At 42.3% G+C, this 15214-nt stretch overlaps 1 protein-coding gene across 1 annotated transcript in view; it reads right to left on the bottom strand.

The window, feature by feature from the left end:
- The window catches only part of LOC143986780 (uncharacterized), a 133716-nt gene that overhangs the window by 79633 nt on the left and 38869 nt on the right, over window positions 1–15214 (bottom strand). Inside the window, exon 12 of the mRNA XM_077485186.1 lies at window positions 3486–3669. Within this exon, the coding sequence (XP_077341312.1) occupies window positions 3486–3669 (184 nt within the window). The remainder of the gene's footprint in view (window positions 1–3485; window positions 3670–15214) is intronic.

Raw genomic sequence — 15214 nt, 5'->3', positions numbered from 1 at the left:
CCTATATAAGTCGCCGTGCACGTCGCACAAGCCATTACAGTGGAAGACAGTGGCGTGTCAACATTGGAAGGACAAAGAAGAGAGAAGAAGGATGGAGGAGTCCGGGCTCCTCCGCTAGTAAAAGAGCTCCAAGAAGACATTGGAGGAGCCCGGGAGAAGACACCTAGAGCGGGAGACGACGCTAGGGAGCGGGAGAAGAGGCCAGACACTGGGAGAAGAGGCCGAACAGAGCGGAGAAGTCAGAAGAAGACCCCAAATGTCGGAAGAAGACCCCCGGAGCTGATTAATAAATTACTTTAAAAACTTGTGTTGTGTTTTTTATTGACACTTTTTCCCCAGGTGAATGGGTAGGGGTACGATGTACCCCTTACTCATTCCCATAGGGTGGGGGGGCTGAGATCTGGGGGCCCCCTTATTAAAGGGGGATCCCAGATTCCGATAAGCCCCCTGCCTGCAGACCCTGACAACCAACGGCCAGGGTTGTCGGGAAGAGGCCCTTGTCCTCATCAACATGGGGACAAGGTGCTTTGGGGTGGGGGGCCACAGGGTGCCCCCCTTTCCCAAAGCACCAACCCCCCCATGTTGAGGGCACGCAGCCTGGTAAGGTCCGGGGGGTGCACGCTAATCGCCACCTCCTTCCTGAACGGCCAGGCTGCGTGCTCGGATAAGGGTCTGGTATGGACTTTGGGGGGGTTCCCCTTAAAGTCCATACCAGACCTAAGGGCCTGGTATGCTCCCGGAGGGGGAACTCATGCCGGTTTTTTATTTAAAATTTGGCGTGGAGTTCCCTCTCAAGAGTCGATAAGAGGCGACATTGTTGTCTCAATATAGATGAAGATCCGACTTGGAGGCGACTTCCATTGAAATCAATGGGTACCAGTAGCCTAGAAGTTCTATAGAAGTAGTACAGGAACCTTTTCTGAAGTCGGAGCGACTTCAGTAGTGTGCATTAAGATGGCTCTCATTCACTTACATTGATTTTTACATGTAGCGCGACTTGAGACGACTAGGGACGACCTGCAGTCGGATCCTGAGTTGCCCCTGTGTGAATGGCTCTCATTGTGATCTAATATGATCAGTTGTGAGGGAATGATTTGAAACAAGGGCTGATCTAGCCTGTCTAATATGGGGATGCAGTAAAAAATGTCAGGGGTGCAGAAGATGGGAAGTCAGCAGGGAAGTGTACAGGGGGTAAGCAGAGTAGAGGATAGGGTCAGCAGTTTGTAGGGCAGTGCCCAGGGGTCAGCAGAGTGGAGAACAGGGGCCAGTAGTAAGTGAGGCAGAGTTCAGGGGTCAGCAGTAAGTGATGCAAAAGACAGATTTTGCCTAACAGATGAAGGGGCTTAAACAGGGATGAATAAACAGAATACATGCCTAGTCACTTTTTTACACTGCACACATAAACTACAATCCTTGCACCCACAAAATACTCCTACTTGGTATGTCACAAGTGACAGTTTTACAGATACACATAAACCTCTGAACAAAGGATCATTTTTTTTAAATGTAAGAATTACATCAAAAGATTAAAGAAGAACTTAATTAAAACCAGCAACTGTTGAGACAAAGACCACTTTGGTCAGGACACATATAATGTACAGCATAATGTATAGAGTGCAGGGGTTTGGAGTAAGTAACATGCAAAACAACATATAGAGTGCAGCAATCAGGATGGGCCCACCTGTTCAAATCAGATTCCCCCCTTACATCAAGAATCCCCATCGGAGTTCCTCCTCAAACGGAATCCCAGAGTCCCCCCTTTACATCATATTCCTCCCCTCTAGATCATGGTCCCCATAGTCACTACCCCCAAAACCAGTGTTCCAGAATCACCCCCCCCCCCCCAATATCAGCATCCTTAAAGCATCAGGAGTGGTGCCAGAAGGGAGGCAGTCCACCCCACCACCCCCCTAGATCCAGTCATGATTTGAAAGAATTGATGCAATGTAATAGTTTTTTCTTGGAAAGTCATGTACTTTACATTTTGGTGGAAAGCTTTTGGTTATTTAACTCCTTTCTAAAATCATTGTAGGTTAGTGTCTACATAGCTTGCCACAATGACAGTCAAAAAGTTTAAAACAGTAAACTGGGTGCAAGTGTTTATAATGTTTGTCCTATCTTTACTCTACACCAGTGGTTCTCAACCCTGTCCTCAAGTACCCCCAACATTCCATGTTTTGGGCATTTCTCTTAGCCCTTGTACACACGGTCGGACATTCAAATGGACAAAATCCGTCAGACAAAATCCGACTGATTTTGTTGTTGGAATGTCCGACCGTGTGTACAAGGGCTTAGATAAAATAGCTGTCCAAAATACCAAGCCATTGACTCTGATTTAAAGCACCTGTGCAAGATAAAGGAAAACCTGCAAACATAGCCTGTTGGGGGTACTTGAGGACAGGGTTGAGAATCACTACTCTACACCATGGACTTTGTATACACAGTTGGCCACTAAACCATATTGGAGAAATGTGCATGGCTCCCATGCACTCATGTCAACTCTTGTCTAATGAAAATATATATATACATTTTTTTAAGCATTCTTAAGTAAAGTGCCCCATGCAGCTGATAAATGGCTGATACCTACTCCCATCTTCTTTTACTTTACAGAGTAGAAGATAGTGAGGGCAGCTGAGCTGGCAACAAAGGGAAGACAGAGCAACAGAGACTGATGCTGATTGTCCTCAGTGACAGGATTTACATGGGCAATCAAACTGCTCTGACCATTCATAAAAACCTCCTGAATGATAGGTTGGATGTATTGTACTGAGCTGAATTTATCAGTACGTATGCAGGGGGTCAGTGGGTTTTGCAGTGTAATATAGCAATGTGTACTCTCTATGCAACTTTCAGAAAGCGTATGACCATTTAAGTCTAATTTTCTTGCAAGCAGAAACAAAGCTTGAGGAAGAAGGTTTCTGTGTGCTTCCTGCCTAAAAGTGAACAGCGTTGATCCCCAACCCTCTGCTTCCACACTCCATTTTTTTTCAGCAGGTAGTGGAGGTTAGGAAAAAGTTGCATTTTATATGGACTTTGGACTCAAAATACCAGGCTAAGCCCCAAGGGCTTTCAAGTTGGAAGACCTGGTGCAATCAAACCACTTGAACAACTAGACTTGGACAAGTTTGGACAGCTTTCGCCAGTTCAGTGTCTAGATCTCCATTAGACAATGTCTACCTGGAGTGTATACTAAGCATTTTTGTATACCATATTCCTTATACTGGAACTTTTGTAGCTGCTCTGTTGTGCTATTTACCATACAATTGCCATAGTATTCCCTTCAACTTCAACACCACTGATCTGGATTAGAATTCATCTAGTTTGACAACAAGCTCTAGGATAGTCCCTTGCCTCAACCACACTCCATATTTTTTCTATTTAGTCATATTAACACATAATTTTACATAACCAAATTTATAATTTAGGTTTACTTTTTTTAAAAATCCAATATTTTTACAAAAAACAGCAGAATAAGTGTTTATTACCTTCATAAGGGCATAGTGAGGTTTTTTTGATTCAATCAAATGCAAGCTTCCAATTAACGGCAGAGGCTTCGGCCCTGGAGGGTAGTTTTTGTATTTTTGATCATTATAAGTTTTGACCAAAAACAAGATGAGTATGATGGACAGAAAAATTGTCACAGGATCCATGGCAAATTTGTCTTCAAATCTATAGAGAATGGGGAATCAATATAAATATTTAACATGAAGAAAAACAAATTGTAATAGACAAAAGCAGTTTACTTGTTTAGGCCCACTCTAACCAAGAATTTTTTTGGGGTTAAGATAGAGTGGAGAAAGGTTAAAACCACAATTATTTTTATTAGAAATGAGGTGTAAATACATGAGACCAAGGGCCTAGGTATACACAAGGATGCAATGAAAACATGCATGGTTAACTTTCATAGAAACAACACTCAGCATAAAAAAGGCATGTCAAATATGTTGATATTCAAGACTGTTACAGGGGCGAGCATCTTGTCTCTATGGCCAATATTTCAAAGCTTGTCAAGGAAATTACTCCAAATAATAATCATACAATGTGTGTATTGAGCTGTAGACTTGGACAAAAAGAGAGTGGGTGAAAAAAGCCCCAGAAACTAAAGTAACTGTATCTTGCAAAAGGGAGAAGAAACATACATAGCATCAGTGGTGGGAGAAGGCTGGCAGACCATCTGGCAGCCTTCATTGGGGTTATTAACTGAACCACAGAAATAAGGAAATAAAGAGAGGAAAGGATAAGAAAGAAGAAAAAGAAAAAAGGAGGTAGGTGAAGAAAGGTGGCTAAATGGGGGAACTGGGTGGGGGATTAGACTCTTCCCACCCTTAGCATGTGTCAGAAAGCTTGAAAATCAGTGGCACTGGTGTGAAGGGAATGGGCTTCATATTCTACAGGAGCTGACTGGGATCAGCGCCCATGATGAGGGCATAATCTGGCAAATGTGTCCAGCAGGAGGTGAATTTAGAGTGTTGTGTGAGATGGCAATAATTTCCTCCATTTCAGCAATTTTATTAATTTATTTTATTAATTCTCTGAAACCATTCTCAAATAAATGGGGCTCATTTAATGCCCCACAGAACAGGAATACATAATTTGGTTGCGTTTTTTCCACAATCTAAATTTATTAGTTCCTGTGTTCCTATTAGAGGCTTTTTTCTCACTTCTTGTTCTATACCACAGATAAACAATAGACCGGAAGTGAGGAGAAATCTCTCAAATAAAGGAGGCAATAAAAAAAGTTAAGAGACTTTAGATATTTCCCACTCTACCTTAAGCTTTAACACTGGGCTGTTACTGTATAGGGCTGTAAAAAAAGGGTTCGTTTATAGGTTCCATTGTTGCCTATTTGTTGCAGTGTGATTGTTAGCATACACAATATTTCTATGAAAAGACGCTAAATATTTAATGACAGATAATAAATAGCTGAAAGGGTATTAGCAAAGAATGAGCTCAGGTTTGGTCCGAATTTTGGTATATTTCAAGCCCGGAAGGAGGCTGTGACTTCTGCCCACTGTCTCCCAATCTACTGCAGCCAGGGCATTCCCAGTTCTGCAGCTACAGTACATGTACACAAAGGGGCAGGGATGTTGGTGGTATTATTAACCTAATTTTGGCCCACATTCAGAGCAAACCCAAGCTCATTGCTAGACTAATGCCCCGTACACACGATCTGAGTGTAGCGGTCTGAAAGAAAGAGGAGGAAGGCGTGTGATCAACCGCTAGTATAAAGACAATACAAAGTGGGCTAGCCCACTTCGAGTATTTGCCCTTGCATGGGCATGTCTAATTTTTTTGTGATTTGTGCTGTTTCCACATGCACTTGTTGGAATTTTCTGATATGTATACTTATTTGGAAATGTATTATGGACATTTATGAATTGCACAGCACTGTTGTATTTTAATAACAAACCACACATGTGAAAGGAATCAAGGTAGGAAAAGCACTGCAGCATGAGGTAAGAATACACAGGCATGGAACATCATGCTAATTTGTAACAACACCTTTAGAGACATCTGCCTTTCACTATGCCCACAACTCAGTGAGACACCAAGGCACACTTTGTGGGGATTTAGTAAAACCAGAGTGCACAGAATCTGGTGCAGCTGTGCATAGTAACTAATTAGCTTCCAACTTCAGCTTTACAATAAGAGTATGATCACACTGAACGCGGGTTTGAAATCGTGCAAGTTCTATGGCGATTTGAAAGACATTTGTGCAGGTTCATGCACAGATGTCTATTGAAATCCCACCCGAAGTCGCCAAAAGTGCCGGAACTGCTTTTGAAAGTTGGCGTGGTGCTGCAAAGTCTGCGTTGTACCAACTGGGACACTGCCGTTGCCGGTAATAGGCTACAATTTGGCAATCGATTTGGCATTGTCAAATTGTGCCAATGTCAATGGGGGCTCAAACCTAGAAAATGTATGATTACTATGCTGAACCAGATTTCCCTGCCATGAATTGCCTGCTTGGTTGTATTTGTTCCTCAACCCAAAGGCTCCCAGTCCTTCCTTGCATAAGGATTCTCTCTCCATGACCAATAACTGTTTTACATGATATGTACTACTACTGACAGCCATTTTGCTACTAGTAAAATTTCAAGCATCCATTTTATTTAATTTGTAAATAATGCCTTCTTAGTCTTGTTTTTTGCCTAGAAGTATTTAGAGACCCTTTTCTCATTACAACACTGAGATAGACAGAACTAAAGGCACAACTTTTTTTTTTCTTTTGCACAGAGTGGAGAGGGATTAAAATGCTTTTTGGCTTCTATTGCTGTCTGTGTCCCCATTAAGGCGATTTGCCCTCTCTATTTGTTCTGTTTACCATTATCACTGAGAGCAAAAGTAAAAGAAAATCCCAGATTTTAGGTTGTCCCCAAAAAAGTAATAGAGGGAAAAACTGCCAATGGGGACAGTAGTTTTGGTGACCTGGGGGTCCCCAATGAATTTCCTTAATTTGCAGGGATTTCCTTTCACTTTGTGTTTGGCTATGGGGCAGGAAGTGAAGGGAAATGTTCCCAATTGGACTCAGATGGTGAAAAAAATCTGACAGGTTATAACCATTCCTTGCTAGATCCAGAAATGTTTTGCCTATAGTTCTACTTTATATTATGATCAAGGCAAGTCCCCATTTACAAATTGAACTTGGTGGTAGATCAACCTTTCTCAACCATGGTGTGTAGAACACTAGGGTTCCTCCAGAGGTTTTTCAGGGAAAGGAACAATTGGTGCCCCTCAGATACTGTATGTTCCCAGTGACACCAATGATCTTTTTAGCTATCCGTTAGAGAGGAATTCCTCCAACTGACCGCAAATGTAAGTAGCATTCTTCCCATTGACTATCATAATAATGTATCCCTGGTCCACGTTGCTGTACAGAGAAAGTGATGCAATCTGGGACGCCACCTAGAACAATGAGGGCTAGAGCCCCCAAGAGACAACCTTTATCAAAACAAGTACTGGATGGAAGTTCTACAGTAGGCTGTAGTTATAGGAATGTAGCACTGACCCCCGAAGGAGCTGCTGGTTTTTATTGGGCTTGCCGTTACCTCACCTGCTCGCTTCTCCGTCTCAGGGGTCCCATTGGAAAGTAAACCCAAAGAATGTTAACTCAACACTTAGTCCTTTTTCCAAGATTTATTTGGGAATAAACACAAATTTTTTCAATAGAGGGTTAGAGGTTTAGGGGAGTTCAGGTGCCTGGCATTTGCAGGTTAAAGGTATATTCTTGATCCAGAGGACAACAGCTTCCACAGACTGGATCCAGCAATCACCGGATATGCCCCTCTCACTGACCTAGCAGCCGGTGAGATGCTCAAAACAAAGTCTCTACCACAGACTTGTCAATTTAAATGGACTTCTTGAAAAATTAAAGAACTGTCACACAGTATCATTTCCTTCAGCCGACCTGGCAATACTGTGTGGTAGGTGACCCGGGTTGTGTCCTTCCGACTGAGTTTCCAGGCTCCTCCAGAGATACTAGCCTTGTCGCTCGGTCCTCTCCTGGAAAAGTCCTCCCGGATCCTCCAGACGCTTGGCTTCTCCCCGCAGGCAAGACAGCATAGGACCACCCCTAGATCAGTAGGCCTCAAGACTTCTGGGCCTACCATTTCAGTTGCTAGGCCTCGGACCAGCCGGCCCGAGACATAAGATCAGGCAGCACACACCACAGGACAGGAGGGCCATGAGGTCGGGATAGTGAACCCTGGAAAGAGCCCGGGAAAAAGACCCTAAAAAAATGGCATCAGTACCTTAAGTACCCCCACCCAGAATGCACAGCGGGCGAACCACTCCCACGGGCTATTTCTGAGCAAAAAGGGCGCTCAATACATTTAGCCTGTTGCATATAAAAAGAATATTTTATGTTGGGACTTTAAATGAAGCATAGCTGCACAGTAGGTATGCAAGAACATGTCTGAAATTGATTGGTTGAGTTATAGAATTCAGAAAGCATAAAGTAATAACATCATAAACAATAGTATCAATAGGTTATATTTCATATAAGTATGTATACAAGCGCATATTGCAACATGATTTACAGTAGTAATCAACATCTTAATAAAATCCATGATTATAAAGAGAGCAAAAATAGTCTTCAATTGATTAAAGCATACGGCATTGTAGATAAAATGGGGGGGGGGGGGGGGGATTTCAGACATATGCTTGCAGATGGTAGCATAATAGCGCTCTACGCGTTTCGTGGAGTTCATCCACTCATCAGGAGCAATTCCAGGGGTTAAAATTATCTACAAAGAGATAAATAAACGCATGAGGATCAAACAGGAACAGCACAAAAGGGCAGAGGAACAGAGGGGGGGAGAAACTCAGCTCCCCCCAAACACTCTTACCTACAATGAAAATGTAACTTGAAGAGACAAAACCATTAGCAAATAAGGACGCTATGAGAACAAGTCTTCTCCGGAGCTGAGGCAGAAATCTCAAAGACCACAAGGTACCACAGTTAATCAAGGGTGACGAACTCTAAAACACTGTAATCCCAGAGTGATCATGTAGGGGAATTCCGAAGGACCTCTATAGAGGAGTAAATTGATTAGGTATGTAGATGTGTCTATACAGAAATACGTTGATCGAAATTACAGTGCAGAGGGTGATAGAATCAATGCATAAAGTGAGTAGAGTGAGGGGAGGCATATGGCCCAACCCGATAGTTTAAGTACACTGGGAGGGAAAAAATAGACTAGTGTGGACAGTAAAAAAAAAAAAAACGAAAATTAAAGCCCCGTACACACGAGAGGACTTATGTCCGACAGACTTCCGAAGGAGTTCCGTCGGAGTTCTCCCGGAGTTCCGACGGAGTTCTGACGGACTTTTCGGCGGAGCGGACTTGGCCACACACAATCACACTAAACTCCGATGGATTAGAACGTGATGACGTACGACTGGATTCGAATACGGAAGTTCATAGCCAGTAGCCAATAGCTGCCCTAGCGTCGGTTTTAGTCCGTCGGAATAGCATACACACGAGCGGAGTTTTCGAAGGGACCGGGTCCGGCGGAGTTCCGTCTGGAAAATTTGAAGCATGTTCCATATTCTAAAGTCCTTCAGACTTTGGCGAGTCAAAAGTCCGTTGCAGCCCACACACGATCGAATAGTCTGACGGACTCAGTCCGTCGGACTTTGGATGTTGAAAAGTCCGCTCGTGTGTACGCGGCATAAGATATACCAAACAGCCCATAATTACCAATAACTAAAGCAAATGAGTGTCAAACAGGGTACAAAGAGGTTGTGAAGGAAACAGCTCAAACGGCGTGTATCAACTGGTGGTGCGATATGGCCCCAAAGACCACCTATGTCACGCTGCAAAATCTAAGGAGGAGGCGGTGTCGGCGTTCCAACAGCTAACAGCGTTCGGCGGCCAACAATCGCACTTACCCTATGTTTATAGCAGATGGACACTCGCCAAGCCAGCCGCCTGGCGCCAACAAGTGACGTCAAGCGCACGGCGTGCGGGGCGTGACGTTGATGCGATGAGGGACCCGCCCACGACCCTACGACCACAAGGGTGGAGAGAAGAGGAAGGGGCCCTGGGCACATCACAACTCCGGAAATAGAACTAAACACTAGCAACCAAAATGTAAAAAAATATATAATATATTCGATATATACAAATGAAGACCCAGGGTGCTGACCCGATCCAAGTGCAATCAAGAATACTGAAGATACTAATTAAATGCTACCGCAGGATTATGCTTCCATCCCTAGTGTCATTAGACAAAAAAAAAAGGGGGAGGGGGAGAGTTGGGACTTTAAATGAGGCATTGAATATATCAATTCATCTACCTCCATCCCTGGTTCTATATAAAAAGAATATTTTATGTTGGGACTTTAAATGAAGCATAGCTGCACAGTAGGTATGCAAGAACATGTCTGAAATTGATTGGTTGAGTTTTAGAATTCAGAAAGTATAAAGTAATAACATCATAAACAATAGTATCAATAGGTTATATTTCATATAAGTATGTATACAAGCGCATATTGCAACATGATTTACAGTAGTAATCAACATCTTAATAAAATCCATGATTATAAAGAGAGCAAAAATAGTCTTCAATTGATTGAAGCATACAGCATTGTAGATAAAATAGGGGGGGGATTTCAGACATATGCTTGCAGATGGTAGCATAAATGCGCTCTACATGTTTCGTGGAGTTCATCCACTCATCAGGAGCAATTCCAGGGGTTAAAATTATCTACAAAGAGATAAATTTCGATCAACGTATTTCTGTATAGACACATCTGCATACCTATTCAAGTTACTCCTCTAAAGTTCAGATCTGAAATTGCGATCGTCTGTAGCAATTCTGACGTGCAGAATTCCTATGCTTGCTCGGAAACAATTTGCAGCATTCTCTGAAGCATTGAACTTAATTTTCTCGGCTCGTCGTGGTGTTCTATGTCACCGTGTTCTTGATGGTCGAAAGTTCAGCAAACTTTTGTGTGACTGTGTGGAAAAACACGGTTTTCCGTCGGAAAAAACATCCAAGATTTTTCTGACAGAAAATCTGCTCGTGTGTACGCAGCATTAGAGGTAACACACAAGCAGTTGTTTTCCCTCTCACCCTCCCTTTAGACAGCTATATGGTATTGAAATGGATATTTTGATGATAGGCAACTCTTATCCTCATATTGATTAGTGGTTCCAAATTAATAACTACTGCAGTAGGGAACAGACACAAAAGATACGCTCAGCATCTTTCCAAATAACCGTTCTCCTTTATTATGACACATTTGAAGGTTTTTATACACATGATTACGTAGGTATCACATTAATATTACAATTGTACGTTTATGGTAACAAGGAGCGTTACATAGGCAGGCTAATTCTAATCAGGACTTGAAAGAATGCAAAACATGTACTGAAAACATTGTTAGTGCCGTGTGCACAGTGAGGGCATCGCGCAATACATATAAAATAGAATACAATTATATACAGAACCTAAAAATTTCCATTACAGGTATGCATGTTTTTTCTGCTTTGTTGTTGGTTCCTGAAGGTCAGAATGATGGTTGGTATATATATATATATAGTGATAGGGGTTGGGGCCTATCTCGGTATGGGTACCTTCCCTATCTGGAAATATGGGCTATCGGTGGTAATCAATTGTCCCTGTGCTGGTGGGATCGCGGCTAGGGCCAGGATACCGTGGTGGTGGACAGCCGATGAGATAGTATTACCTTCTTTCAGGAACCTCAGACGTAGCAGTCAGTTACAATGTTTGGGTTATAATTATTTATATATGTTATAAATATATTTATAAAATATATATATATATATATATATATATATATATATATATATATATATATTAAACTAAAAAGGTTATTTTTAATTGCACCCACCTAACTGTCCCATTAACTAACCCACCTTAGGGCCGGTTCACACTGCGGGCTATGCGAGGCGACACGACTTGCCTCGCCGCAATCTGACAAGTCGCCCCCGTTCTGTACAATGGAACCGTTCTGAGAGGAGCGACTCGAGTCGCTCCGACTCAGAAAAAATGTTCCTGTACTACTTCTGGGCGACCTCGGGGCGACTTGCATTGACTTCTATACAGAAGTCATTTGCAAATCGCCGCTGAGGTCGCGGCAGGTCACGGCGAGGCAAGTCGGTGTCGCCTCGCATCGCCCGCAGTGTGAACCGGCCCTAACTGTCCCACTAACTAACCCACACCCACCTAACTGTCCCCGAGCCACCCCCCCCATCAAATCATTCTCTGCAGCTATTACCTTTTGTACCACCACCCCCTCCCTTTAGAATGTAAGCTCTACGAGCAGGGCCCTCCTGTACCTTTTGAATTGAACTGTACTGTAATTGTTTTGTCCTCCCTATACATTGTAAAGCGCTGCGTAAACTGTTGGCGCTATATAAATCATGAATAATAATAATAAATAATAATAATCATTTTTATAAAGTTGTTATGTTTGGAATTAATAAAGGGGCAATTTTTGGCCATTTAATCCAGAAGGTGTTATGTGTTTAATTTAGTAATTTAAGGTTTACGTAAAAGGGGGCTAAGGGTGGTTAGTAGGACATCTAGCACATCAGCCTTACACCAGTCAAGGCAGTGGTAAATCAACCAGCAATGTCTTCAGAATAAAAGTAAGAATCTGCAAAATATTTTCTAAAATCATTCATACGGAGAGACCCATATTCTATGCTCTGTCTTGATTATCACCAGTCTTCATAATAGAGCTGTGTGACTGTTGAATTCCGGAGGGAGGGGTTGAGGGTTGAAGATGAGGTAGACTGAGTAGGGTGTGTATCGTATTTACAGTGTGTGTTTTACGAAGCTATGTTTGTTTTTAATATGTAACATTGTATGTTTTATGTAGAATGCAGGATGGGACTACATCTGTATTTCATTTTATGGTGTTTATTATAGGTTGATACTACATCTCTTGATTCTTGAATCTTACATCCAGGCCAGACCTTGGAAGGTACTCTCAGTCTAGAAGCTGCTTGCAAAGACTGTTGACACTTTATTACAATTTGCAGCTTAGCTTTCTCCTATAAAACAAGTGTCCTTTAAAGCTTTAAACACTATAGTCTTTGTCTGCATGGCTGTTTTTTCCTCCCATCTCCTCCTCATCCTCCTCCCTTGGCCACATTACAAGTCTATAGTACTACATAACATAGTAAGATAGAAGAATTAAACTACAGCAAACAAAAGGTTACCCAAATATTTGTGTGTTATATAGGAACCCTCCTAGATATGTTATGGATTACAGCTACAGCATATCATCTAGGCGAAGATAGTCGTAGTACATACGTATTTGACAATAAAACATGTTTATGTACAAGTTGAATAAACAAAAAACTCAAAAACATATATAAAAGCAACAATTTTAGAGATCCTAACCTTCACTGCTGGTGCTCTGAAAACAGGTTGGTCTCTTAGATATCCTTCTCTGTTATCCTGATTTGTATGCCAGTGAGTTGAGCTTAACAGAGTCTGTTGATGTTTGAATTCACAAATCCTAAGGCTACGCCTCTTCTCCTCCCCTGCTACACTAAACACACGCCATGCTGTACAATGTCCCCAGGGAGACAACCACGCAGAGTATTGGTTATTGTTCCATTCTTTTTTTTCCATTCTTTTTTTTTTTTTTTATTGCATATTTATCTTTCAACTGTAAATGATAACCCTATAAAAGCTATAAAAAAAAGTGGGGCTGATTTACTAAAATCTGAGCATGCAAAATCTGGTGCAGCTCTGCATAGAAACCAATCTGCTTCCATTTTTTTTCTTGTCAAAGCTTAATTGAACAATCTGAAGTTAGAAGCTGATTGGCTACCATGCACAGCTGCGCCAGATTTTGCGTGCTCCAATCTTAGTAAATCAAACCCAGTGTTTCTTTATTTCTAGCTGCATTTATTTTAAATGACACAATGAAGTAAAAAGGTATGTACGTAATATAACTGGATACTAATGGTGCGTACACACGATCGGAATGTCGCATATTCCGATCGTGTGTATGCCCCATCGGACTTTTTACATTGAAAATTCTGACAGACCTAGAAATAGAACATGTTCTAATGCCGCGTACACACGATCGGAATTCTTGTCGGAAAAAGCTCTGATGGTTTTCCAGACGGAATTCTGACGGAATTCGGCTCAAGCTGTCTTGCCTACACAAGGTCACACCAAATTCCAATCGTTTATAACGTGGTGACGTACAACACGTGACGGGACTAGAAAAAGGAAGTTCAATAGCCAGTAGCCAATAGCTTCTGTCTCGTAGTTGAATCTGAGCATGAGCGTGATTTTTGGCATGTCGGAATTGCATACACACAATTGGAATTTGCGATAGAAATTTTTTCCGTCGGGAAAATTGAGAACATGCTATCAATTTTTGGCTAGCGGAAATTCAGACAGCTAAATTCCGATGGAGCATACACACTGTCACATTTTTCGATGAATAGCTCCCATCGGTCTTTTTCTGGCCGGAATTCCGCTCGTGTGTACGCGGCATTAGTATTTCTGATGGAACCAATTCCTATCGGGAAAACCGCTTGTCTGTATGCGGTTCCAACGGACCAAAAACAATGCATGCTCTGAAGCAAGTACGAGATGGAAACTATTGGCTGCTGTCTATTGAACTTCCTTCACGTCTGAATAAACTCTGAAGGTTTTTCCGTCGGAACTCCAACAGAAAAACCTTCAGGCCGCGTACACACGCGGGGACTGTTCGCTCAACTTTGTCCGCTGAACAGTGTTTCGGCGGACAGTCCGCTCGTGTGTGGGCTTCAGCGGACAGTTTCAGCGAACAGTCTGCTGAACAAAGTTTTTCGGAATTTCCGAAAAACTGTCCGCTGAAACTTTGTTTCAGCGGACAGTCCCCTCGTGTGTAGGCTTGTTCGTCAAACTAAGTTCCGCGCATGCTCAGAAAGGATTTACATGCCGAAGGTTGTATTGCAGTGTATAGGACGTCGTATTTTTCGTCCCGTCGTACGTGCCGTTCACGTCATCGCGCAAGTTTCAGCGGACTGTTCGTTCGTCGTGTGTGGCCAAGTCCGTCCATGCTAATTTTGAGCGGACTGTCCGCTGAAACTGTTTGACGAACAAAGTTGAGCGAACAGTCCCCGCGTGTGTACGCGGCCTCAGAGTTTATTCCGATGGGAAAAACGGTCGTGTGTACGAGGCATAACATTTATAGGTAATCTTGATCCAGGGAATATCCGACTGCCTCTCGGGGATCAGGAAGGATTTTTCCCTTGCTGTAGCAAATTGGATCATGGTTTGCTGGGGTTTTTTTCCTGCCCCTGTATCTTCTGTGGGGATAGGATTGTGTATATGGGATTGTATGATTTTTGTTTTTTTTATTATGTGTGCAATGACAGCTATATATATATATATATATATATATATATATATATATATATATATATATATATATATATATATTAAATATGGTGAAAATGCTTTGTCCCCTTCACCCAGATCACCCAGAGGGAAGTGTTTTGTTTTTTTCTCAACAAAAGTGGAGTTACTCTTTAACCACTTCAGCCCCAGGAGAATTTACCCCCCTTCCTGACCAGGCCATTTTTTGCGATACAGTACTGCGTCACTTTAACTGACAATTACGCGGTCATGCAACACTGTACCCAAACAAAATGTATGCCCTTTTTTCCCACAAATAGAGCTTTCTTTTGGTCCTTTTTGATCACCTCTGCTGTTTTTATTTTTTTTGG

Source organism: Lithobates pipiens, unplaced genomic scaffold (genome assembly GCF_037356315.1).
Source record: "Lithobates pipiens isolate NorthernLeopardFrog02 unplaced genomic scaffold, aLitPip1_a1.2 Scaffold_18, whole genome shotgun sequence".
Lineage (NCBI taxonomy): Eukaryota > Metazoa > Chordata > Amphibia > Anura > Ranidae > Lithobates > Lithobates pipiens.
This window is presented reverse-complemented; position numbering and strand designations above follow the sequence as displayed.